The sequence below is a fragment of the Melanotaenia boesemani genome, chromosome 4, assembly GCF_017639745.1.
Source record: "Melanotaenia boesemani isolate fMelBoe1 chromosome 4, fMelBoe1.pri, whole genome shotgun sequence".
Lineage (NCBI taxonomy): Eukaryota > Metazoa > Chordata > Actinopteri > Atheriniformes > Melanotaeniidae > Melanotaenia > Melanotaenia boesemani.
Genome location: NC_055685.1, coordinates 1,863,262 through 1,890,429, shown reverse-complemented (window position 1 = coordinate 1,890,429; position 27,168 = coordinate 1,863,262). Strand labels below are relative to the sequence as shown.

General features: G+C 44.9%; 1 protein-coding gene across 1 annotated transcript in view; it reads right to left on the bottom strand.

Annotated features, from left to right (window-relative positions):
* LOC121638787 (large neutral amino acids transporter small subunit 3-like) overlaps positions 1-27,168 on the bottom strand; it is a 52,158-nt gene that overhangs the window by 6,723 nt on the left and 18,267 nt on the right. The window contains exons 6-7 of the mRNA XM_041983771.1: positions 14,137-14,229; positions 13,784-13,917 (exon numbers count right to left, since the gene is read on the bottom strand). Of these exons, the coding sequence (XP_041839705.1) occupies positions 13,784-13,917; positions 14,137-14,229 (227 nt within the window). The remainder of the gene's footprint in view (positions 1-13,783; positions 13,918-14,136; positions 14,230-27,168) is intronic.

Here is a 27,168-nt window from a genome sequence, read left to right as displayed (position 1 = left end):
TGGTCTGGTCACCTGTCCAGGCGTACCCCAAGACGGACTGATGACCTACCCAGGTGTACCCTACGATGGCCTGGTGACTATTAAACTGTCCATGTGTAAGCTACGATAGTCTGGTTTACCTGTCCATGTGTATCCTACAATGGACTTGTGATGAGTAAACTGTCCAGGTGTAACCTACAATGGACTGGTTACCTGTCCATATGATGGGCTGGTGACTAATAAACTGTCCAGGTGTACCCTACGATGGTCTGGTTACCTATCCAGGTGTACCCTACGATGGCCTGGTGACTAGTAAACTGTCCAGTTTCACTAGACAGGTCTGGTTACCAGTCCATGTGTATCCTACAATTGTCTGGTGACTGGTAAACTGTCCAGTTGAACCTTACAATGGGCTGGTGACCTGTCCCGGTTTACCCTACAATGGACTTGTGATGAGTAAACTGTCCAGGTGTAACCTACAATGGACTCGTTACCTGTCCATATGTACCATATGATGAGCTGGTGACTAATAAACTGTCTGGGCCTAAACCATTTTGGGATTTGTAAACAAGCAATACTAAATCAGCAACACATAGCAGGAATCACAATAAAATCATAAATTACATTAAAATGATTAAATGCAAAATCAGTTAAAAAGTTAACGTGCAGATTTCATGTATAGGCACATGAGAAAAGAAATGTTTTTAACCTGGATTTAAAATGTCTACATTTGGTGAAAGTTTAATCTCCACTGGCAGTTTGTTCCACTTCCACATGCAGTTTGCAGCATAACAGCTAAATGCTGCTTCTCCATGTTTAGTCTGGACTCTGGTCTGGACTCTGGTCTGGACTGACTGACCAGAGTCTTTGGATCTAAGAGCTCTGCTAGGTTTATATTCTTTAAACATATCATAGATGGATTCTGGGCCTAAACCATTCTGGGATGTAAACAATCAGAAGGGTTTAAAATCTATTCTGGGACTTACTGGAAACCAGTATAAACTGGAAGCCAGTGTAAAGATTTCTAAACTGGTGTGATGTGTTCAGATCACTTAGTCCTGGTTAAAACTCTAGCAGCAGCGTTCTGGATGAGCTGCAGATGTTTAATGCTCTTTTTAGGAAGTCCTGTTAAAAGACCATTACAGTAATCCAGCCTACTGGAGATGAATGCATGGATGAGTTTCTCCTGGTCTTTCTGAGAAACTAAACTTTTAATTCTGTTGATGTTTCTGAGCTGGTAAAAAGCTTCTTAGTGAAGCTTTGATGTGGATTGTTACGACCTGACTTAAGGGGTAGGGAAGGGCGTAACAAAAAACACGGTGAGGACAGATGTTACTTCAAAATAAAAGCACATTTATTTACAATTCCCGTGAAAATGATGGACAACCTGTAAAACAAAAGATGAGCTGGGGTTAGTGGACCTGCAGAAAGAAACAAACCAAAACCTATACCAAACACTCACCGAGTGTGCACACAGACACAACCGCAACTCGGTGAGGAAACTAAAACCAAACAAAAGCAACAGGCCCATAAACTAAAGTGACCGTCGTCACAACACAATAAAACGCTAACCTAGCCCAGCTCTAACACAACCACAAAGTAAACTTAACTCAACTAAACACCTATTGTGGAAAAGGAGGTGGTCGCGACACACACACACCCGGTGCACAACATGAGGGGGCGAGAGGCCGAAGCCATTCTGGTTTCTCTCCCTCCAGACCTGCCTCGGCTGCAGCCTTTTCAGCCTGAGCTTCTCCGTAGGCTGCAGCCTGACTGGTCCAGAGGGGTGCCCGTCACACAGGGGCGGGGACAAAGGCGCTGACCTTGGCCACTCCGGGCAGCGCTCTGCAGCCCCTAATTACACACAAACGGCCACAGCTGTCTGCAAACAGCAGGGGCCGTAACATGGATGCTGAAAGTCAGATCTGAGTCTATCAACACTCCAAGGTTACGAACTTGGTTGGTGATTTTAAGAGCCTGAGTCTCCAGGTGTTTACCAATGCTGAGCATTTTCTCTTAACTATCAAACAGAATAATCTCAGTTTTGTCTTCATTTAATTGTAGGAAATTCTCCCTAATCCAGGTGTTTATTTGCTCCAGACACTGACACATTAAGTCTTTTGGACTGCAGTCATCTGGTGACAGAGACAGTGTAGTAGTAAACTGTCTGGGTTTACTAGACAGGTCTGGTTACCTGTCCATGTGTACCCTACAATGGTCTGGTGACTAGTAAACTGTCCAGGTGTACCCTGCGATGGTCTGGTGACTAGTAAACTGTCCAGGTGTACCCTGCGATGGTCTGGTGACTAGTAAATTGTCTGGGTTTACTAGACAGGTCTGGTTACATGTCCATGTCTACCCTACGACAGTCTGGTGACTAGTAATTTGTTCAGGTGTACCCTACAATGACCTGGTGACTAGTAAACTGTCCAGATCTAACCTACGATTGCATAGTGATGAGTAAACTGTCCAGGCATACCCTACGATGGTCTGGTTGCCTGTTCACATGTACCCTAAGATGGAATGATGACTTGCCCAGGTGTAGCCTACGATGGCCTGATGACTAGTAAACTGTCCAGGTGTAACTTACAATGGTCTGGTGACTAGTAAATTGTCCAGGTGTACCATACAAAGGCCTGGTGACTAGTAAACTCTTCAAGTGTACCCTAAGATGGACTGGTGACCTGTCCAGGCGTACCCTACAATGGTCTGGTGACTAGTAAATTCTCCAAGTGTACTCTAAGATGGACTGGTGACCTGTCCATGTGCAACCTATGATTGTCTGGTTACCTGTCCAGGTGTACCCAACAATGAACTGCCGACTATTAAACTGTCCAGCTGAACCCTACAGTGGCCCGGTGACCTGTCCAGGTGTACCCTCCAATGGTCTGGTGACTAGTAAACTGTCTAGGTGTATACTACAATGGTCTGGTGACTAGTAAACTGTCTAGGTGTATACTACAATGGCCTGGTGACAAGTAAACTGTCCAGGTTCACTAGACAGGTCTAGTGATCTGTCCAGCTGTACCCTGTGATGCTATGGTGACCCATCCCGGTGTACCCTAAGATGGACTGGTGATCTGTCCAGGTATAGTCTACATGATTTGGTTACCTGCCCAGGTGTATCCTATGATGGTCTGGTTACCTGTCCAGGTGTATCCTATGATGGTCTGGTTACCTGTCCAGGTGTATCCTATGATGGTCTGGTTACCTGTCCAGGTGTAGATCCCTATTAGTTATTGCCACAGCAGTAAGTTATGGATCCCCTTTAGTTATTGCCACGGCAATAATTCGTTTTTCAGGGGTCCACACACAAGTAACAAAATACACATACAATGAAATATAACATTGTAATACATACTAACGCATTACATTTCAGTATATACAAATATAATACATCACAGTAAGTCAAATAAAAATGATTAACTTTCAACTGGTCAGTCTCAGCATTACAGCGTACACTATCGTCTTTTTCATTGCAAACTTATTTCTATTCTCTTATTGCCCTTTTCATTCTTCTTAAACCTTATATTACTGGTAATCTGTGTTAGCTGTCTGTGGTTTTTGGTAATGGTAGTCTAAAACTTTCCCTACAGGCAGTGCTGGACTGGGAATTACTTTTAACAGTAAAAATTGACTACTGCTTTATAACCTGTTGTGAGGATGGGAAAACAGTTGGACAGGTGTCAGGTAACGCAGTCAGGTAACGAAAGGGTATATTCATATATAAATAAATAGCTTATGAGTGGTGTAGTGAAAGTTGTTTTCAGTTAGTATGGGGACAGCTGCAGAAGAGAATACTTATCTCTCAGCCTCGAAGCAGCACAACAGGACAGATAGCAGACTCCCATGCACACAGAAACACAGATACAGATGCAGGGAATGACGTTTAACAAAGATGGTTTGTTTAATATTCGGATTGAACAGCACACACACATATAAAGCCTCTAAGCCAGACCAGACCAGTTTTTCTAGGGCTGGGAGGGAAGTATAAAATAAGATAGCACTTCCTGAGTGTTCAGATTCTGCTTGGATCTCGTAGCGCTTGTTTCTGCTTCTAGTTAAGAGTGTCCAGATATATCTGCAGGGAATTGTATATGTAATCTTTCGCTTCTAAATAATTCGACTCGGGAAGTTGTGAGGCGGTGGAGGGAAGGAAGACCTTCTCAATCCTACCAACACGTCTTCCGATGAGGAAGCAGAGTCTGGGGTAGGTGGTGCTGGCTCTCCTATCTCTGAGACTGAGGTCGCTGAGGTGGTTAAAAGCTCCTTGGTGGCAAGGCCCCGGGGGTAGATGAGGTCCGCCCAGAGTTCCTTAGGACTCTAGATGCTGTAGGGCCTGACCAAGGTTATAATAGTTTTGGATTTTTTAATAGTTTTAGTTTTTATTTTGTTTTGACTTTTTATTTTCAAATTCAGTTAGTTTTAATTAGTTTTTAGAGCAAATCTAATAGTTTTTATTAGTTTTTGTTTTTTTAAAAAATGCTTAGTTTTGGTTTAGTTTTTATTAGTTTTACTGTTAGTTTTAGTTTTTTTTTTTGTTTTTTATAAATTAGGATATGTAGCGACCATCTGGTCCTATCATTTTAGTTGCTCTGGGTGCGGGGATCCTGGTCATAACGTGCTTCATTAAAACAATGTCCAGACAGAAAGGTAAGTTTGACGTGTGTTCCCATTTATTGAATGAATGACGATTTGAAGTCCAGGATGGCGGTCTACAGCAAGAGGATGGATGGAAACATGAACAGCCATCGACAAATCAAACACAGCAGCCCATAAGACAGCAGCCTTAAGTAAAAAAATATGTGCAATGCTGCTTCTGATAGTGTGCTAGGTAAAAATCAACATAACCAACATACTAAAGACACATCAACATAACATGAATCTATTCAAGAGAAAATTCACAGTCCCTGGCAGCCAGGAGTCTAAAGGAGCTCAATCTGAGTAATCATGAACAAAAACCCAACAAACTCTTGACCAGAGGTTTAATTCATTCATTGAAACAATTAATAATTAACTACATATAGAATTGCCCTAATGGTACAGCAGGTTTTAATACAAATCACTGCAGCTGATCAACAGAACATAACCTCATGTTATACTGGACATGATAAAGCAGTGAATATTTTACACACAAAGTGAACGTGTCTGGTAGAACACAGAGCCAGCAGCTGGTAAAGATACTGATGTATCTCAGCTGGATGCTGATGTGCTTTTCTTTTCACAATTAAAAGTTTAGTCTCTCAGAAAGACCAGGAGAAACTCCTCCATGCATTCATCTCCAGTAGGCTGGATTACTGTACTGGTCTTTAACAGGACTTCCTAAAAAGAGCATTAAACATCTGCAGCTCATCCAAAACGCTGCTGCTAGAGTTTTAACCAGGACTAAGAGATCTGAACATATCACACAAGTTCTAACATCTTTACACTGGTTTCCAGTTTATACTGGTTTCCAGTAAGTCCCAGAATAGATTTTAAAACCCTTCTGATTGTTTACATCCCAGAACGGTTTAGGCCCAGAATACATCTATGATATGTTTTGAGAATATAAACCTAGCAGAGCTCTGGTCAGCTAGTCCAGACCAGAGTCCAGACCAGAGTCCAGACTAAACATGGAGAAGCAGCATTTAGCTGTTATGCTGCAAACTGCATGTGGAAGTGGAACAAACTGCCAGTGGAGATTAAACTTTCACCAAATGTAGACATTTTAAATCCAGGTTAAAAACATTTCTTTTCTCATGCGCCTATGCATGAAATCTGCACGTTAACTTTTTAACTGATCTTGTATTTAATCATTTTAATGTCATTTATGATTTTATTGTGATTCCTGCTATGTGTTGCTGCCTTTACTATTTCTCAATATCTATGTTTTTGTTCTATGTAAAGCACTTTGAATTGTCCTGTACATGAAATGTGCTGTACAAATAAACTGCCTTGCCTTCTATACTAAATGTACATAACCTGCTGTCCAACATTGTAAAAAAAAAACAAATTTAAGCCTCTTTTTTTTAAACAATATTTTTATTGAACTTTTTTATATATACATTTCACATACAGAAAAGAACATTCAAGACAATAACATTCGTAAAATAAGATAAACAGTTACAGTATTCACAAGACATTTCACATACTTAACACATTTAAAACAAATTAAACCAACTAAATAAAACACTCAACTACAGGTATCAACGCAGCAGTTTCACGCTGATTATGTATTTTAACGTTTGAGAAACTCTATTAAAGGTTTCCACACATTTTCGAACTCTGCAGCCTTTCCCCTGGTTATATAAGTCAGTTTTTCCAACACTATACAAGATGCCATTTCCTTTATCCACATATGTATTGAGGGCACATCCATTTTTTTCCAAGATAGTGCGATCATCCTTCTCGCGTGTAGGAGACCGAAGTCGACCAAAGTTGACTTTTTAGAGTTGACAACAAAGTTATTTGGATATATACCAAGTATACATGTTTTTGCCTGGTAAGGTTGTGACAGCCTGGTTGTCTGCCATTTCATGTGTATGTCTTTGATTAAACTCCCCTGCTTCACTGCTCCACCCTGCCTGAAATCAGCCAGTAAGATTTTCTTTTAGCCTTGAGAGGCTGGACCGAAAAAGTGATAAAAAGGGGGCAGCATTTACCTGGAGAGGAGGAGTCGGACAGTCGGAGAGTGAGAGAGGAGAGAGAGAGAGAGAGAGAGCTGTAGCAGGTGTGAGCAAGGGCAGACGAGTTCGGCACGAGGAGGCGGCCGCACAACAGGCAACGGACTCGCTGGATAGAGTGGTCCTGGTTCTTCCTGGATGCTGGAGTGGAGGACCGGTGTCGTGAGTCCCAGTCTGGTGTTATCTTTTCCCTTTTTCGCTTGCTTGCGTGTTGCCGAGGAGAGATTTCCCTCGAACATCAGTCATTTCCTTGTTTTGGTGCCCCGCCGCGGGACGAGTTGGAAAACCCGGAGTGGAGTTTGTGGTGTTCTTTGTTAAATTGGGTTGGAACTGGATTGAACTAGGCCTTACAAGGTGGAACTGGATTGAACTAGGCCTTACAAGGTGGAACGGATTTATTCAGAGGCCGGAGTGAAGTGATGGATTGCCCCCTCTTTTGTTTTTGTCTTTCTAATTTTTGATGGCTGAAACTGAACTGAATTGAACAGAACTGAACTGTATATATTTATTTTTTTGTTTTTTTGTTCTGGTTTTGGGGGGGTTCTTTTCTTTGATGAAAACTGTTTTGAGTTGAACAATTGCCATGGCCTTATTTTCTGTTTTGTTGGTTGCTGAGTTGCTATCTGTATAAATGTATAGTGTCATCATGAACTGGTGTTGGGTATGTTTCTTTATCTTTGCTAACAGGGTGTTTGTATGAACTATTTATGAACATCCTTTGTGGAGTGGTTATTGGGACTCAGGTAAATGATAAATGTCAGGAGAAAGACCTGGCTGGCACCCCGGAAGAATAAATAAATACTATTTGATTTGTGTTACACCTGAGCAAAACCGTCACATAAAAAATGGCACCCCAGATGGGACCCAATAAAGACTGACAGCATTGAATGGAAAAACCCAATTACCACTGTATGGTGAAGGAAAATAGAGACAAAGGACAAATACTTTATTGAAACAGCAAACCAAGCAAAATGGCTGCCGACTCGGAGTTACTCCTTGACATGATGGATGTACCAGGCATTTCCAATACTGTTCTGGATTCAGGCTCTTCAAATTATTCACTGCTGGATATGGACCTGACTGCAACACCTGCACTTTCTGTTCCTCTGACCCCTGGTAAGCCTGACTCTGGACAACAGAAATCGGAGGTCAAGGACGGAATCCAGGCTGTGCAAATTTACTCTGAACAGGAATTGCAGAAGCAGCTTCAGGAAATTAAGGAGGCACAACAACATCTTAAAGAGGAAACTAGAGCAAATATGGAGCAACTACCAAAATCTATCACCTCACAAATGGGAGTATTGAACACCAAGCTGACCAGCTTCATCCAGGATCAACAAAAACAAGCGATCAAGCATTTGGACAAGCAACTGGAATATCTAAGGACACAAATTGACAGTTCTATTGGATGGAGGTTAAAAGAACAGCATACTGAGATCATAACAAAACTAACTTCGGTACTTGCTCCTATACCTGATGTTATGAAAACCCTGAAGGAGGAACTCTCTCTCTGCTCCGACATTGTTCATTCCATGGCTGCAGATATGACAGCAGCTAAAGCGGCTACTTCCACAGGACAGGCAAGCATACAGACCCATCCTGAGGTGTTCCATGGGGAACACCCTCTGACATCTGTAGGGCGTCCCAGATTACAGTCAACCTTCAGACCCGATCTTCCAGAGGACTCCACTGTGTCACCTGACAAATCAACACCGCAGAATGACTCTAGACATAGATCTATGGGGAAAAGTCCCATCAAACTTCAATTTCCTACATATGGGAAAGTTGATGACCACCCCGATCCAATACAGTACCTTGAGCGGTGTGAGGACTTCCTGGCTCTCAACCCCCTTACTGATGAGGAGCTCATCGCCACTCTTCGTAATGTGCTCCACGGTACGTCCAGAGACTGGTGGGACGTAGCACGTCATAAAATCCAATCCTGGAGTGAATTCCAGCAGCATTTTCGGGCTGCTTTTCTCTCCGAAGACTACGAGGATGAATTGGCTGAGCGGGTGCGCAACAGAGTCCAGGAAGAGAAGGAAAGCATCAGAGACTTTACCTACATGTATCAATCTCTTTGTAAACGTTGGAAGCCAGACATCACTGAAGAAGAGACTATAAAACTGATTTTAAAGAACATCAACCCCCAACTGGCCAGTCAGCTGAGGAGCAGGGTTACCACCGTAGATGAACTTGTTCGCCTGGGTCAACAAATGGAGAAAGACAGACAGAACCAGCTGCGATATGAGCAGAGGAGAAATGTGTGGAAAAAAGCTCAGAAGGCGGTTACCTCTGAAGCTGCTGACCAACCAAATGGAGACACCCCAAACCAGCCAAGCCAATCTACCTTCACTCGACCTCCTGCAGTGTACTGTTGGCGCTGTAAAGGTAGCCATGCGCCTGCTTCATGTCCACAGTGGAAGGCTGATAAAAACCGTACTCCCTCTTCAAATTCATCCTCCCAGCAAGCTGCTAGAAAGTCCCAGCTCCCTGAAGATCCAGCTACATTTAGCTCTCTCACGCCCTCAGGTCACCTAGGAGGACTTCCTTCAACAAACTCTTTACCGTCCCCTGTTGACTGTCGCCTGCCCTGCCAGTTGGTGATTCCACTGAACATTGGGCCATGGAAAGGTACTGCAATCCTGGATACAGGCTCATCATATACTCTGTTAAATGAAAATATTTGGTCAGGAGTAAAAGGCCACCAGGATGTGCTGAAGCCCTGGACCAGAGGACCTCTGTATTTAGCAGATGGTGAAGGACGACAGCCTTTAGGATGGACTGAACTGACTCTTACCTTACAGTCTGTGACTGTGACAATACCCTGTGTGATCCTGCCGGCACTGAGCCTAGCTTTTCCTGCAGTGGCCGGACTTGACTTCATTTTCTTTTCTGGATTACAGTTTGATGTCTCTGAGAACAGTTATTGGTTTAAAACAAAAAAGGAACACCAGTATCAGTTCTTGGGAGCATCTGCTCTAATGCCCAAAGTTGGATCACTTCCACATCTTGCTTTTTTTTCTTCTGTCGCTCCAGCAGATTTACTTCCTCTCACCCCATGCCATGATCCCCTGGAAGCTGCCACTCATAGTGCTCATCTGGATGACTTTGGAAAAAAACAATTACTATGTCAATTGAGAAACAACACAGACGTTTGCACCAACACTTTGGGCTGTACAAGTGTTCTCACACATAAAATCTTCCTCTCACACAATGTGCCTATAAAACAAAAACCTTACCGGACATCTCCAGCCAAACTTGGGGTAATTAAGGAACATGTACAGGAAATGTTGGAAAAGGACCTTATAGAGCCATCTACTTCTCCATATGCCGCCCCAGTGGTCCTAGTGCCGAAAAAACAGGATCCTAAACCACGATTCTGTGTGGATTACAGGAAACTAAATGCAGTCACCCATACAGATGCCTACCCCTTACCCAACATCCAGGAAATCCTAGAATCTCTGGCTGGAGCTGCCATATTCACAACCTTGGACCTTAACAGTGGTTATTGGCAGGTCCAAATGGATGAGGAAAGCCGTGAAAAAACTGCTTTTGTCTGCCCACTTGGCTTATACCAATTTAAAGTGATGCCTTTTGGACTTAAAAACGCCCCGGCCACTTTCCAGCGGCTGATGGAGCTGGTTTTGGGTGACCTGAGAGGAACAGTATGTCTAGTCTACCTGGATGACATTATCATTTATTCAAACACCCAGGAACAGCACATGCAGGACATACAAGCCGTATTTGACAAGTTGCGAGCCGCAAACCTCACCGTGAATATGAAAAAGAGTCAATTCTTTCGTACATCCCTGAACTTCTTGGGTCACATCGTCTCTTCAGCTGGAGTGGAAGTCGATGCAGAAAAAACTAAGGCTGTTCAGGAATTCCCTGTTCCTCAAAATATAAAAGAACTACAACGATTTTTGGGAATGGCTGGATGGTACCATCGTTTTGTGCCCCGATTTTCTCAGCTCACTGAACCACTCAATGCCCTGAAGCGCAAGGGAGCAAGATTCATCTGGACCCCACAGTGTCAGGCAGCCTTTGAGGCCCTCAAACAATTTTTGGTTTCTCCACCCGTACTTGGCCATCCTGACTTCAGTCTCCCATTCATTGTATACACGGATGCAAGTGATGTCGGTCTGGGAGCTGTACTGGCACAATCCACCGGTCTGGGGACAGAACAGGTTCTGGCCTTTGCCAGCCGTACACTACATCAAGCTGAAAGGAATTACTCCACTACAGAGCAAGAGTGTCTTGCCGTTGTTTGGGTCCTGGAGAAATGGCGGTATTACCTGGAGGGGAGGCACTTCACTGTTGTTACTGATCATTCTTCCCTGATTTGGGTGTTCAAAACCCAGAAACCAAGCACAAGATTAATCCGGTGGGCCCTTCGTCTCCAAGAATTTACATTTACCGTAGAGTATCGCCGAGGACGTTATAACACTGTTCCAGATGCCCTATCAAGAGCACCAGTACCAGATCTCCAACCTCTAACTTGTGCCGTTGTGTTGCGCTCTGCAACCGATACTTCTAGAAACCTGCAGATCACAGACGAGGACATTTGGAAAGCTCAACAGGAGGATCCTGAGGTCCAAAGCCTGTATGAAAAAATCATGGAAACAGGGGAAGTTGCGGAAAGTCCCACAATCAGATTTACGGTGGTGGAGGACAAGGTGTACAGAATTCTCCAGTTACCTCACAAAACTCTGTATCAAGTCTTCATCCCATCTTCCCTCCGGCAGCAGGTACTTCACCATTACCATGACAACCCCTTATCTGGACACCTAGGGCGTTACAAAACATATAAACGATTACAGGCTCTTATGTATTGGCCCAGAATGAGTCTAAGCGTGAGGGATTATGTGCGATGTTGCCCAGTTTGCCAGCAATATAAACCAGAAACCCGGAAACCACCAGGGAAGCTTCAACAAACTTTTGTCAGCAGGCCTTGGCAGACGCTGGGAGTTGACCTCATGGGACCATTTCCACGTAGCAGCAACGGAAACCTGTATCTGCTAGTCTTTGTGGATTATTATACTCGTTGGACAGAGTTATTTCCTCTACGAAAGGCCACCGCTGAAACTGTATCCCACACGTTGACTCGTGAAATCTTCACCCGATGGGGCACACCGGCATACATCCTTTCAGATCAGGGTCCCCAGTTTGTGTCATCTGTGTTTGAGGAAGTCTGTAGTCGATGGAATCTCAGACGGAAAAGGACCTCCCCATATCACCCGCAAACCAACCTGACTGAACGAGTAAACCGCAACCTCAAGGCTATGATCGCATCATACGTGGGGGAGAACCACAAGAACTGGGATAAGTATTTACCGGAATTCAGATTTGCCCTCAACTCTGCTGTGCACGAAACCACAGGCGTTACCCCTGCAGAACTAAATCTGGGGCGACCACTAAGTGGACCCATGGACAATGAGTTCTCCCCACTCTTATGCGACCCTGATTCACCTGCCTATCCTACGACCGAACAGTTAACAGAACTCAAACAAATTGTTCACGAGAACATGGAAAAAGCACGTAAAAGACAAAAACAGTATTACGACAAAAGACGAAGGGATACAGATTTTGAAGTGAATCATCGTGTTTGGCTCCGTTCTCACCCCACTTCAAAAGCAGACATGTCCTATTCAGCCAAGCTTGCCCCCCGTTGGAAGGGTCCATACAGGGTCACTCAGAAAGTAGGTCCAGTCAACTACCAGGTTGTTTTGGAAAATACTGGTGAAGACCTGCGGATAGTTCATGTGACACAACTGAAGCCCTGTTATCCTACTGCGGCTGAAGTGGATAGGGCACAATGTAGTCAACTCTTAAAAATATTTGAGGAGGACAGTGATGAAGAAGATTTCCGAGGTTTTTCTGACCCTTCGCTGTGCGTCTAATTGATTCAAGTTTTGCAGTATATAGCAAATTCTTTCAAGGGGGGAGGAGTGTGACAGCCTGGTTGTCTGCCATTTCATGTGTATGTCTTTGATTAAACTCCCCTGCTTCACTGCTCCACCCTGCCTGAAATCAGCCAGTAAGATTTTCTTTTAGCCTTGAGAGGCTGGACCGAAAAAGTGATAAAAAGGGGGCAGCATTTACCTGGAGAGGAGGAGTCGGACAGTCGGAGAGTGAGAGAGGAGAGAGAGAGAGAGAGAGCTGTAGCAGGTGTGAGCAAGGGCAGACGAGTTCGGCACGAGGAGGCGGCCGCACAACAGGCAACGGACTCGCTGGATAGAGTGGTCCTGGTTCTTCCTGGATGCTGGAGTGGAGGACCGGTGTCGTGAGTCCCAGTCTGGTGTTATCTTTTCCCTTTTTTGCTTGCTTGCGTGTTGCCGAGGAGAGATTTCCCTCGAACATCAGTCATTTCCTTGTTTTGGTGCCCCGCCGCGGGACGAGTTGGAAAACCCGGAGTGGAGTTTGTGGTGTTCTTTGTTAAATTGGGTTGGAACTGGATTGAACTAGGCCTTACAAGGTGGAACTGGATTGAACTAGGCCTTACAAGGTGGAACGGATTTATTCAGAGGCCGGAGTGAAGTGATGGATTGCCCCCTCTTTTGTTTTTGTCTTTCTAATTTTTGATGGCTGAAACTGAACTGAATTGAACAGAACTGAACTGTATATATTTATTTTTTTGTTTTTTTGTTCTGGTTTTGGGGGGGTTCTTTTCTTTGATGAAAACTGTTTTGAGTTGAACAATTGCCATGGCCTTATTTTCTGTTTTGTTGGTTGCTGAGTTGCTATCTGTATAAATGTATAGTGTCATCATGAACTGGTGTTGGGTATGTTTCTTTATCTTTGCTAACAGGGTGTTTGTATGAACTATTTATGAACATCCTTTGTGGAGTGGTTATTGGGACTCAGGTAAATGATAAATGTCAGGAGAAAGACCTGGCTGGCACCCCGGAAGAATAAACAAATACTATTTGATTTGTGTTACACCTGAGCAAAACCGTCACAAGGTTATGTTCTGGTATGTACCAGGTGGGATACCAGGTAAGGATATGTCTTTTTAAAGGAATCTTCAGAATTCACCTAAAATTTCATGAGTCCAGTTGAACTATGTTATCTGGACTGAAGGTCGGAGATCAGGCTTCCACAGGAAATAAAAAAAATAAAGAGAGAATATTTGAACTCACGTGTATCTGATGTCTTCAGGTGCAGGGAAAGATTCGCCAGGCCAGTTCAGGAGGCAGTTGAGGAAAACCACGCAGGCTAAGCCAGTCCAAACCCACATGATGACCCGGAAGGAGACGCCAAGATCGTAAATCAGCTGAGGAGGATGAGGTGGAAGAAAAAAACATTAGTTTCTCTTCACTTGTATTTTCTCTAGCAAATGAGTGATGGTGAGTCAGTGTGAAGCACTAAGGGCAGATGTGTCGTGAGGTGACTATTTGATGCCAGCGCTGCACAAATATGATACTAAATAAGACGTGTTGCCTTAATGCATTGAAGTTCAGGTAAATTAATTTATTTGTGTCTGTGTGAGCACCTTGACTCCAGGGAAGGTGACGGCTGAAGAAGCATAAGAACCAAACATCACGGAGAGGACTGTTGATCGAAAATCCCCAAACATGTTTGGTAGCTACAGGAGAGACAGAGGCAAGAAAACAGGAACGTTTTGGTTTTAAAAGTCATGACAGCCAGACCTCGGTATGGACAAGATGAAGATAGATAGATAGATCAATAAATACTTTATTGATCCAGAGGAAAGTTTTGTGGCAGTCTGTCATTTACATTCACACCATTATAAGACAGAGTCACTAGAATCAATAGAGTTATCAAGTAAAAACCTATAAACATAAAACTTATAAAAGTAGCAATAAATAACAATGAAATATATAATGATATATATATATATATATATATATAAATAATAATGAAACTCAAATAGGTAAGGCAGTAAAGACTAAAGACAACTGTGACCTGTTGGTCAAATAGTCTGATAAGGTTGGGGTCCACAGCCATGATGTCAAGTTTCTCCTGGAAAGGGCTGGATGGATTGTATTAAAAGTGCTAGAGAAGTCGAAGAATAGCATCCTCACAATGCAACCCCACATCCAGGTATGTTAGAGCATGGTGTAGAAGGTAGAAGACGGCATCCTCAATGTTGAGGATGGTCAAAGAAGAAATGAACCAGTTAAAAAAGGTGTTCAGCTCCTCAGCTCTCTGGAGAGCTTTGCAGCCCAAGTTGCCTTTGCCACTACTGCCTGTAATGGTTTTCAGACCTTTCCAAACATCTTGCATGTTGTTGGGACTTGGAGATGCATCTCTCAGCTGCATCTCCAGGTTCTTGCTGTATTCCTCCTTAGCCTCCTTCAGGCAGGTTTTCACTTCCTTCTGCACCTCCATCATCCTCCCACAGTTTTTGCTCCCAAACACCCTCTTCTTATTATTATTTACTTTCTTCACCTTACAAGTAATACACTGTTTGTTGTTGGCAAAGCACGTCTCTGTATTTGGTCCAGACTAAAGTTAAGATAGTCATTCAAGCACTCCACCGTACCCTCAAGGTTCTCACAATGCCAATTCACTAATACACTCCAGTCTGTGCTGGCAAAACAATCTCTCTTTTCCTCTGCTTCAGAGGACCACCTGCCTAGCCGCAGTTTGCCTCCCTTTACAAAGGAAGTGTATCTGCACCGCTGGTGCACAAGGTGATGATCTGATTTGCCAAGAGGCCGGAGGGCGGAGACTGAGTATGCATCATTCAAGCAAACTTCCCTCTGGATGATGAGCCTTTAGTGGCATTAGGCACCCCTGCTCCCCAGGAGGCCCCCCAGGGTAAGACAGGCCAGGAGAGGCCGCCCCCCATGACCGGGCCATTCAGGGACCGCAGCCAGTGAGCCGTCACCCACCCCAGAAAATACCCACCCTCCCACACCCCTAACGGGGAATGAGAGGATGGGGATAGTGGCAGACCCACGGCCCACCACCCCCAGGCCCGCCCAGGCTCCCCCCCACAAGTGCACTTAACCCCGCCCCAACCACACACAGAAACACATGCACACACCTATTTCGTTGCACACTCCCACTCATCCTAACTTACATATGCCCTCTCAGCCCCACCCAAAAAATATAAACACTCACACAGCATCCAACCCTCCCACTCTCACTCTCCAGACACACCCCCAACCATCCTAACACATGCATACGCACACACACAAACATACCCCCCCATCCTCACAAACATCATCCAAAGTACAGACACACACACACAACATACAAGCATCCCTGTCTCACACCCCAGCACCTCCCCCTATAATCCCCCGAATCCCACTCAGCCCTCCTTCAAACCCCTACACCCCCCCTGCCCCCGGGCCATACCCAGGGTGTCAACCAGACACCAGGGCATGCACCAACCCACACCACGGCAGCACATCCGGGCAGGCCCAGACCCCCAGCACATACAGAGCCCACCACCCCGGAGGGAGGAGGACCACCCCCGGGCACCAGAGCCCAGAACTCCCGCCCAGCCCGCCCCGGAATAGCCCGGCCACCCGGCCCAGGACCGACGCCCACCAACCCAGGCACCACCAGTGGCCTCACCCCCCGCCACGAGGCAACTCCAACCGCTGGCCCCCACAGCCTCTGACGGGGCCAGACCTAGAGCCACCCCCACCACAGAGCAGCCCGGCCCCGCACCACGGGAAACCACAAAGAACCTGCAACCACCAGTCACTCCCGTCCATTTCTCAAACCCCCATAGCAACGAGGTCACAGTCCTCCACCTACACTAAGTGATGGAACTAAGCACAGGGGACCAGAGGGAAGTGTCTGGTCTTTATCTGGTTTTAATAGTAGAGTAATATTAGCTAGGTTCATATTTGAAGGTATTTTTTGCTTTTCCTTTATTTCTAATATCATATTGTGGAAAGTGGGTGCCAGCATTGTCCAGAATTCTTTGTAGAATTCTGCTGGGTAACTATCTGGACCTGGAGCTTTATTGTTGGGCATGTGCTTCTTGGAGTTCGCCGACTGAAAGGAAGGAATCCAAGACCATTTTATCTTCATGTTTTAATTTTGGAAGATTGATTTTACTAAGAAATTTATCAGTATTGTCATCTGTTGTAGTTAGTTGTGATGTATATAATGTTTTATAGAATTCTTTGAAAGTGTTATTTATCTTGTCAGGGTCGTGGCTGATGTTTCCTTCTGGATCTCTGACAGAGGAGATGGTTGTTTTCTCCTTATTTGTTTTTAACTGATTAGCCAAGAACCTTCCAGATTTGTTGCCATGCTCAAAATTCTCCAAGCGAAGTCTTTGCACCAGGAATTGCGTCTTTTTATCTATTATTTCATTAAGTTCAAGTTTAGCTTTCCTTATAGCATTTAGTGTGTGTTCTTCTGGGGAGACATGGTAAGCTCCTCTAAGAATTTAATTCTGAGTTCTAACTCTGAAATTCTCAAAGTTTCCTTCTTTTTCTTATGAGAAGAAAAGGAAATAATTTTCCCTCTCATTACTGCTTTTCCTGCTTCCCAAAGAACACACCCTGAAGTTTCTGGCAAGTCGTTATTTTCTAGATATAAGGACCATTCTCTTTTGAAGTAGCTGATAAACTCAGGATCTTTAAGTAATGACGTATTAAATCTCCAGTTTCTAGTTGCTGGTTTATTGTTCTTACTTCTCAGAGTGAATGATACTGGTGCGTGATCACTAATGCTAATAGGATGGATTTTGATTTCTGACATGTCATTCATCAGCGAGCTGCTAGTTAAGAAATAATCTAATCTAGAATAGGAATGGTGAACTGAAGAGAAGAAGGTGTATTCTCTTAGTGTGGGATTGTGAGAGCGCCAAGCATCACAGAGACCAAAATCCTTCATGTTTAACAGTTTCTGAGGATTTCCAGACTCGATGAGCTCCTGTGGTACTTTTTTTCTCCAATATAATGTTAAAATCACCTCCTACAATTAATGTGTTATCTGAGTGACCATAGAGTGAGGCGAAGAGGGAGTGAAAGAAGAAGGGATCATCTAAATTTGGACCATATATATTTACAATACATAACTTAACATTTTTAATAGATAATGTAACTATTATAAATCTGCCTTCTGGATCTATGATTGTATTATCTATATCAAAATTTAACCTTCTATAAATAAGAGTTGCTACTCCTCTCTGCCTAGAATTATAACAAGCTGAATACACGTGTGGAAACTGGGTTGTTGAGAGAAGATCTATTGTTGAGTTTGATAAATGAGTCTCTTGGAGTAATATTATATCTGCTTTCATTTCTTGCAAACGATTAAAAATGTTTAACCTCTTTTCCCTTGTGCCAGCTCCACGCACATTCCAAGTGACAAATGTGAGTTTGTTCATGAACCAACCACAGAGATGAGGCTATATGCATATTACTGAAGCGTGTGTGCGTGCATCCCACTGCTTCTCCGCGTGCATGTGTATGTGCCAGCTGGTTGTGACAGAGATGTATGTGCGCTTGTGCTGTTCTGTGTGTGTTCCTGTGAATCATGAAAAGGGCTGATGTGTATATAATATAATGACAAGTGTTACCGTTAACCGTTAAAGGGTCGGAGAGAAGAAGTGTAAAGAGTGAAAAGAGCGACAGTGCCAAATGAAAAAAGTAATTTAAAAAACGCATCTGTGCTGAGAGCAGTGTAGTGGAGACGGGCAGTGGATTTACTGTTAACTAAATTATCTTTTATGGCAGTTTTATGGATATAACATGATCTAGTGAGAAAACAGGAAAATTAAAGCACATACCAAGTCAGTAGAGCCACGGAGTGATGTTCAGGTCGCGGTACAGCTGTCCATTAATAAATAATTTATCCACCGCGATGACAGCGCGAGCACCTTCAGCGATAAATTTCCTCCTGATGGGAAACAGGATTCTCCGTCGGTCCAGAATCTCTCTGGGATATTGGTCGTTTACTCCGAAGTTGGTTCCCTTCAGTTCGTGGCCCTGGTTCTTCACCTGCTCCTTCTGTTTGAAGCTGACGAACTTTGCTACAATAGGTCTTGGTCTGCTGGACCCGGGTTTCCTCCCGCTGAGCCGATGGACTCTGTGAAAGGAGATGTTTTTCACCGTTTCCTCCGGGAGCTTCAGGTGGGTTTTGATGAAGTTTTTCACCGTGGTCTCGGGGTCCTCCTCCGTCTGCTCTGGAATCCCTGCAAACACCAGGTTCTCTCTCATGCTCCACGCCTGCAGATCGATCACCGTTTCCTTCATCTTCTTATTTTCTTCCGAGAGACGGGTCAAGCCCTCGGTGAGGGATTTTACCGACTCTCTGAGACCAGCATTTTCTACAGCCAGAGTTTCCACCTGCTTCTGGCTGAATTCTAGTGATTCACGTAGCGCCTGGAACTCCTTGTGCAGAATTTCTACCAGGCTCAAACGCGCATCAAAACTACTGAGTTTCTTATCTATGGAGATCAGAACATCTGTTGAGTCGTTCCCCGGTGGTGAAATAGCTCCAGGTGAATCCTCATTTCGCTGTCTCTTGGACTTAGATGAGGTGGAGGGGGTGGATATGTTGTTTGGTTTCCCCATGACGATTCTGTCGTAACAATGATCTATAAAATCTGTCAGGCTGGCCAAATCCTCCCCGCTGTGCTCCAGATTGTACCTTATAAAGACACTATATTCCTACTTTAAAGAATATTTTGATTAGGCTGGCACAAAATACAACTGAATGAAAGTATAAATGTTTGGGTGCGTCTAGTTTGAATCTGCCGTCTCCCCCGGAACTACGTCACCTACAGCATTAGAGTCACTTACCTGCCACCAGCGTCACCTACCTGTCACCAGCGGTCCTATTGTATTTTCAACTCTGTTAAATATTTGATTTAACTCTTTTACTGGTACTGGGGGGAGCCTTGTGAACGATTGGACACAAGCCAAAGGACAGGAAGTGTCACGGGGCTGGTCCAAGGCAACTCGGTGCAGAGGGGAGATCATTAGTTCATATTCTTCAAATATTTAGACAGTTAAACTAAGAAAGTTTTCTTTTTTTAGTAATTTTTTTGTTATTTCTTTTTTTGAGTAATAATTAAACTGGTTAACTCGTCTTTCCTTCCTGTCCAACCCTGCTCTCCATGTCCCTGCACTTCCTCATCCTGTATGTAGACCTAATGCCGGTAAGAACGCATGAAGTTTCCGAATATGATCAGTGTAATGCAGAAACACCACCAGCAGGTGGGGATGTTTCTCTTCCTTAGAAGGAAGTTTGGGCTGGTTCACACACACACACACACACACACACACACACACACACACACCCACACACACACACACAGCCTGTGTTGTGTCTTGAAGTGTGTGTAGGAGGGTGCACGTGTGTGTGTTACCCCAGTGAGACCTTTGGTGGTACACTGACCTTGTTGGAATGCATGGGGACCAGAGCCTGGACCTGATCCTAGTGAGACCTTATCGTTTCTGGGGTCCTTGTTGGAACCGGAGGTGGGCGCTGAGGGATTTTAGGGGTAATTTCCGGTTAAATGTTCAACAGTGAACAGAAGCCAAAGCAGTGGGGTATGAAGGGACATGTGTCAGCAGACATTCAGTCTATCTATAGACACAGCTGGAGAGCGGCCAGTAGCCCTACATGGGGCTCAACTAATGATTTATAGTTATGTGTCAAAGTTTCATTCATTACTCATCTGAATGATTATTACAAACAAAGACAACTTTTTTTGTTTTATCACAGAGGTCTCTGGTTGAATAAAAATGAGAGAACAAGCATGTCATTTCATCACCTACTTAGCCTCACATTCACTGAAATAATCATAGTTGCTGTACTTTTCTAGTTGTGTTTCTTTTCTTTTTACTTTTTTCTTCGGCTTTTCTTCTTTCTTTTTAGGTTGCATTGTTTCTAAAGTGTAGTGGCTTATTTGGCTAACTCTGAAATTTTCTCTACTGTTTAATAAAGAATTAATTGCTGCTTAGTCATTATATGTCCCCATTGTCCTGTCTACCTGTATGTTAGCACAGACATCCAACCAGCCAATCACACAGCAACATCTAGTCATGGAGGCGTGGTGAAGACGACTTGCTGAAGTTCAACCTGAGCATATGAATGAGGAAGAAAGAGGATTTAAGAGATTTTGAATGTGGGATTTTCACCCACAACCATCTCCAGGGTTTCCAGAGATGGTCAGAAGAAGTGAAAATATCCAGAGCAGCAGTTGTCTGGACCACAAAGCTCAGATCGTACAGATCGGTACTAGAAGGCGGTCCCAATGAAGAGGATGACCCGGTACTCGAAGGCGGACCTGGTAAAGAGGAGGACCCGGTACTAGAAGGCGGACCTGGTGAAGAGGAGGACCTGGTACTAGAAGGCGGACCTGGTGAAGAGGACAACCCTGTACTGGAATGCGGTTCCGGTGAAGAGGACGACCCTGTACTAGAAGGCAGTCCTGATGAAAAGGACGACCCGGTACTAGAAGGCGGTCCTGCTGAAGAGGACGACCCAGTACGAGAAGGCGGACCTGGTGAAGAGGAGGACCCGGTACAAGAAGGCGGACCTTGTGAAGAGGACAACCCTGTACTGGAAGGCGGTTCCGGTGAAGAGGACGACCCTGTACTAGAAGGCAGTCCTGATGAAGAGGACGACCCGGTTCTAGAAGGTGGACCTGGTCAAGAGGAGGACCCGGTACTAGAAGACGGACCTGGTGAAGAGGACAACCTTGTACTGGAATGCGGACCTGGTGAAGAGGACAACCCTGTCCTGGAAGGCGGTTCCGGTGAAGAGGACGACCCTGTACTAGAAGGCAGTCCTGATGAAGAGGACGACCCGGTACTAGAAGGCGGACCTGGTCAAGAGGAGGACCCGGTACTAGAAGGAGGACCTGGTGAAGAGGACAACCTTGTACTGGAATGCGGACCTGGTGAAGAGGACAACCCTGTCCTGGAAGGTGGTTCTGGTGAAGAGGACGACCCTGTACTAGAAGGCGGACCTGGTGAAGAGGACGACCGGTACTAGAAGGCGGACCTGGTGAAGAGGACGACCCGGTACTAGAAGGCAGTCCTGAAGAAGAGGACGGCCCGGTACTAGAAGGCGGACCTGGTCAAGAGCAGGACCCGGTACTAGAAGGCGGTCCTGATGAAGAGGACGACCCGGTACTAGAAGGCGGACCTGGTGAAGAGGACGACCCGGTACTAGAAGACGGACCTGGTGAAGAGGAGGACCCGGTACTAGAAGACGGACCTGGTGGAGAGGACGACCCTGTACTGGAAGGCAGTTCCGGTGAAGATGATAACCCTGTACTAGAAGACGGTCCTGATGAAGAGGACGACCCGGTACTAGAAGGCTGACCTGGTGAAGAGGACGACCCGGTACTAGAAGACGGTCCTAATGAAGAGGACGACCCGGTACTAGAAGAAGGCTGACCTGGTGAAGAGGACGACCGGGTACTAGAAGACGGTCCTGATGAAGAGGATGACCCGGTACTAGAAGGCGGACCTGGTGAAGAGGATGACCCGGTACTAGAAGGTGGACCTGGTGAAGAGGACGACCCTGTACTAGAAGACGGTCCTGATGAAGAGGACGACCCGGTACTAGAAGGCTGACCTGGTGAAGAGGACGACCCGGTACTAGAAGACGGTCCTAATGAAGAGGACGACCCGGTACTAGAAGACGGACCTGGTGAAGAGGAGGACCCGGTACTAGAAGACGGACCTGGTGGAGAGGACGACCCTGTACTGGAAGGCAGTTCCGGTGAAGATGATAACCCTGTACTAGAAGACGGTCCTGATGACGAGGACGACCCGGTACTAGAAGGCTGACCTGGTGAAGAGGACGACCCGGTACTAGAAGACGGTCCTGATGAAGAGGACGACCCGGTACTAGAAGGCGGACCTGGTGAAGAGGAGGACCCGGTACTAGAAGGCGGACCTGGTGAAGAGGACAACCCTGTACTGGAAGGCGGTTCCGGTGAAGAGGACGACCCTGTACTAGAAGGCAGTCCTGATGAAGAGGACGACCCGGTACTAGAAGGCGGACCTGGTCAAGAGGAGGACCCGGTACTAGAAGGAGGACCTGGTGCAGAGGACAACCTTGTACTGGAATGCGGACCTGGTGAAGAGGACAACCCTGTCCTGGAAGGTGGTTCTGGTGAAGAGGATGACCCTGTACTAGAAGGCGGACCTGGTGAAGAGGACGACCGGTACTAGAAGGCGGACCTGGTGAAGAGGACGACCCGGTACTAGAAGGTGGACCTGGTGAAGAGGAGGACCCGGTACTAGAAGGCGGACCTGATGAAGAGGAGGACCCGGCACTAGAAGGCGGACCTGGTGAAGAGGATGACTACTATAAGAGCTTGTATCTCCACCACTAACTCAGTGTTTGGAAGTATTTTTCCACACTATGGTACAGTTAACAATGCTTTGCAGATTGATGCATTAGATGTAGATTTAGAAAATCTCACTTCTCTGGTTACTAAGGGGTTTGACGCACTAACACCTGAGTTAAAGGCCCTCCGGGTCATGACACTGCAGAATAGGATGGCTCTGGACTTTCTCTAAGCTGAAAGAGGGGGGACCTGCAGGGTTATAGGGGACAAGTGTTGTACATTCATTCCTGATATGTCTACTGATCTGTCTTCTGTTCAGGATCACCTTAGAGATCTGTTATCTAGGATGGAGGCTCGTGATAGCTCGGCTGGGTTTCTTCTGAATTATGGTCTTGGTTTCATTCGGGTGGCTGGTGGCATGTCTTAATTGCAGTTTTAGGGCCCGTTTTTGCTGTTCTGATTACCTGCTGGCTTGTGGTGACTTTCCTCCCTCGGTGCCTCAAGGTTATGATAACATCTGCATTTCCTGGTCATTCCCTCCAGATGTTTGTTAGTGCTCAGGGCGATTTTTCTAACACCCCGTTAGATTTCCTGGCTTCTCCACCCGCTTACCCTCCCCGGATCTGTTATGATGATACAGGTCTTCCGCTTCATTTTTCTAGTGATGATGAAGTTTAGGTTGTGTTGATAGTTTTCTGTTTAGTCATCTTAGTTTGCTCTTATCCTCATTCATATGTATTCAGGTGTGTTTTTGTTTTTGTTGGTAATCACTTGAGTTGTTTGATGTTTATTTCCCATTCAGAGTTATGATGGAGTTTCTCTAATCCTCGGGAACTGCAACTTCTGTTGTTTTGTCTGAATTTATGTTGGGAATGGTGATTTGATTGTTGGATGTTATCATTATAGGTTTCTTATTACTATTACATTACATTTATTACATTTATCTTTTATGCTTCTGTTTTTTTGTGTTTGTCTTTTTTTTTTTTTGGTTCATTTGTCTTTCATTGTTTTTATGAGTTCATTGGTAGTTTGATGACACCATGAGTGTTTTTGGGTTCACTAGTTCATTGTGGTGTTCTCATTTATCCACTGTTCAACTCTTTTTTTCTTTTATGCTTTAATGTTATGAAATTTTCTGGTGTGGTCAATATGAAATGGGTTTCATTATGATCAAAAGAGGGGAATTGTTGTGGAAATTTCATATTATTCACTTTAATATTGTGCTATACTGATCACTCTCAAGGTAAACAGATTGTTTAAGTTCTTGGTAACAGAGATTAATGCTGAGTAGCCTGTTGCTATCTTAAAGTTGATGCATTTCCTTAGAGCAGTTCACTCTGACCTGTGTGACTTATCTGATACTAGCCAGATACCTTCAGGATGACCCAGCAGGGCATCCTGCCCTAATGTCCAAGGGGTTGTTTATGTGCTCAATAAATGCAAAAGCTCATTAGGTTTGCTGAAGTGTCTAATCCTGTGTGAGGAACAGACAGTCTCTTTGTTTTTATCTTACAAGATATATGATGTGCTGTGACGTGATCATTCTGCTTAAAAGATGATGCCTGTAAGTGTCTTATCGGATTCTCTTCAGATCTCTGTGCTGTCAGACCTCTGAACAGTCTCTCAAATTGCAGTTCTACTCTTTCTATTCTTTGTATTCTAATTCTGTGTTCAATAAACTTGTAATCATTCTTCACTTCAGAACCAGACTCCTCATCCTTGACAGAGTAACTTTTTGCCTCTACAGGACAAACCTGTACTAGAAGGCGGACCTGGTGGACAGGACGACCCTGTACTAGAAGGCGGTTCCGGTGAAGAGGAGGACCCGGTACTAGAAGGCGGTGCCGGTGAAGAGGACGACCACTTATTTGAATTCAAGGTCACAGGGAAGCTGCAGCCTAACCCAGCAATTAGGTGAGAGGCAGGTCCACCTGGAAAGGTAACCAGTCCATCAGAGATTCACCACAGAGAGACCACTCACACTTGTTGCTAGGGAGAATTTCGAGTGACCAGTTAACCTAACATCATGTGAGTGGATGGTGGGAGGAAGCCGGAGAACCCACGCATACACCGGGAGAACATGCAGACTCCACACAGAAAGACCACTGCTCCACCCTTCCTCAGCTGAGACTCGAACCAGTGACCTTCTTGCTGTGCGGCTGCCGTGGCAACCCAACACCACCGTGAAGCCCTATTGCTGAAAGTCTGTTCAGTTAAAAGGAAAAAAATAATATATTTACCCATTAGATATGAAAAGCTTATAGACCACAGAACACATTCACCCAAACACTCGAGCAGAAAGGTGACAGGTCAGAAATGCTCATGTCAAGTTCAGGACCCAGTACTAGGTGGGGTGGGGGTGGAGATGTTGCAGGGGCTGTGTGTGATGGAGGGGTGGGTGGGGGGTGTTGCTCTGCCAGTTCTGGGATTGGCTGAGAGGCCAGAGAATTCAGAACATGTGGAACAGCATGTGCTGCTTCCAAAATACACACAAACACACTGAACAGCAGACTAGATGACACCTGTGCTCAGTTCAGGACTGGTTCTATCAACATGAAGAGCAGTTTTCCAGCTCTGCACCTTATTCTGATCTAATCAGACAACATTCTGGTATATTATATAAACATACATACATACATATATATATATGTATATATATATATTCTACTATTCTATTCTATTCTATTCTAGTCTATTCTACAGTCTCAGACGCTTTTATCCAAAGCGACATTTTAGAGTAAGAACCACACAAGCATGAATTCAAACAAGATGGGACGTCATATACATGTGTGTGTGTGGCCATTAAAAATCTTTGTTATACTGAGATCTTTTAAGAAACTGGAGCCAATGTTAAGTTTGTGTTCAGCCATCCAGACTCTGCTGGATCTTGTGACACAAACAAGCAACCTGATCTATGAAAACAGGTCTAAAACAAGTTTCCGGGTTCTGAAAAACCAAAGTTGCTTCTAATAATAATAATAATAATAATAATAATAATAAATTTTCTTTGTACAGCACTTTATATTGCAGGTAATCTCAAAGTGCTTACAGGAAATAGGAATAAAAAAAAAAGTCAATAAAATACTATTTAGCAGAAGGCTTATTTTTTAAAAGGAAGGTTTTCAAGTTTTACCTAAAAAACTTCTAAAGACTGTGGGCTTCTCAGGTGGTCTGGTAGGGGTTCCACAGTCTTGGGGCAGCAGCTGAAAAGGCCTGATCACCCATGCTGTGGAGCTTGGTTCTGGGAACGTGGAGGGTGTTTTTGGTTGTAGAACAGCAGGTTCGTGAGGAGGTGTGAGGGGTGAGGAGTTCCTGTAGGTAAGGAGGGTCATGTCCATGAATGCACTGGTAGGTGAGGAGGGAGACCTTGTCTTCTATCCTGAGTGGGATGTGGAGCCAGTGAAGAGTTTTCAGGATGGGGGTGGTATGGTCTTGCTTGCGCACCCTCATCAGGATCCTGGCAGCTGTTCTGGATGTATTGCAGTCTCTGAATGCTCTTTTCCAGGGATCCCAATGAGGAGAGCATTACAGTAATCTAGCCTGGAGGAGACAAAGGCATGGGCGAGCTTCTCTGCATCTGCCAGGGTGAGTGGTGGACGGAGTTTGAAGATGTTCTTGAGGTGGAAGAATGAGGTCTGACAGAGATGTTTGATGTGGGTGTCATAAGTAAGGTGAGGGTCCATTTTAACACCCAAGTTAGAGGCAGATGTGGAAAGGGGGATGTTTTGGCCAGAGAAGGTGATGCTGGTGATGGTGGAGGAGCGGAGCTGGTGTGCAGTGCCAAAAGAATGGCTTCTGTTTTCGAACTGTTCAGCTGGAGGAAATTTAGCTTCATCCATGCCTCTATCTCCTCCAGGCAGATGGATGTGGATCTTGGCAGGGGAGCAGAGGAGGTGGGGGTTGTTTGGAGGTAGAGCTGTGTGTCATCAGCATAACATGGAAGGATATCCCATGTCTGCTGATGATATTGCTGAAGGGGAGCATGTAGATGGTGAAAAGGGTGGGGCTTAACACAGAGCCCTGAGGGACACCACAGGTGACACTGAGTATGAGATTTTGAATTTCCCAGGACGACATGCTCAATTCTGTTTGTGAGGTCTGATACGAACCAGTTAAGGGCATTTTCTGAGAGACCAATAGTGTGTTGCGGACGGTGGAGGAGGATGTTGTGGTCGACTGTATCAAATGCAGCTGTTAGGTCCAGGAGGATGAGTAGGGATGGGGAGCCATTATCTGCTGCCATCAAGAGGTCATTGGTGACCCTGACCAGTG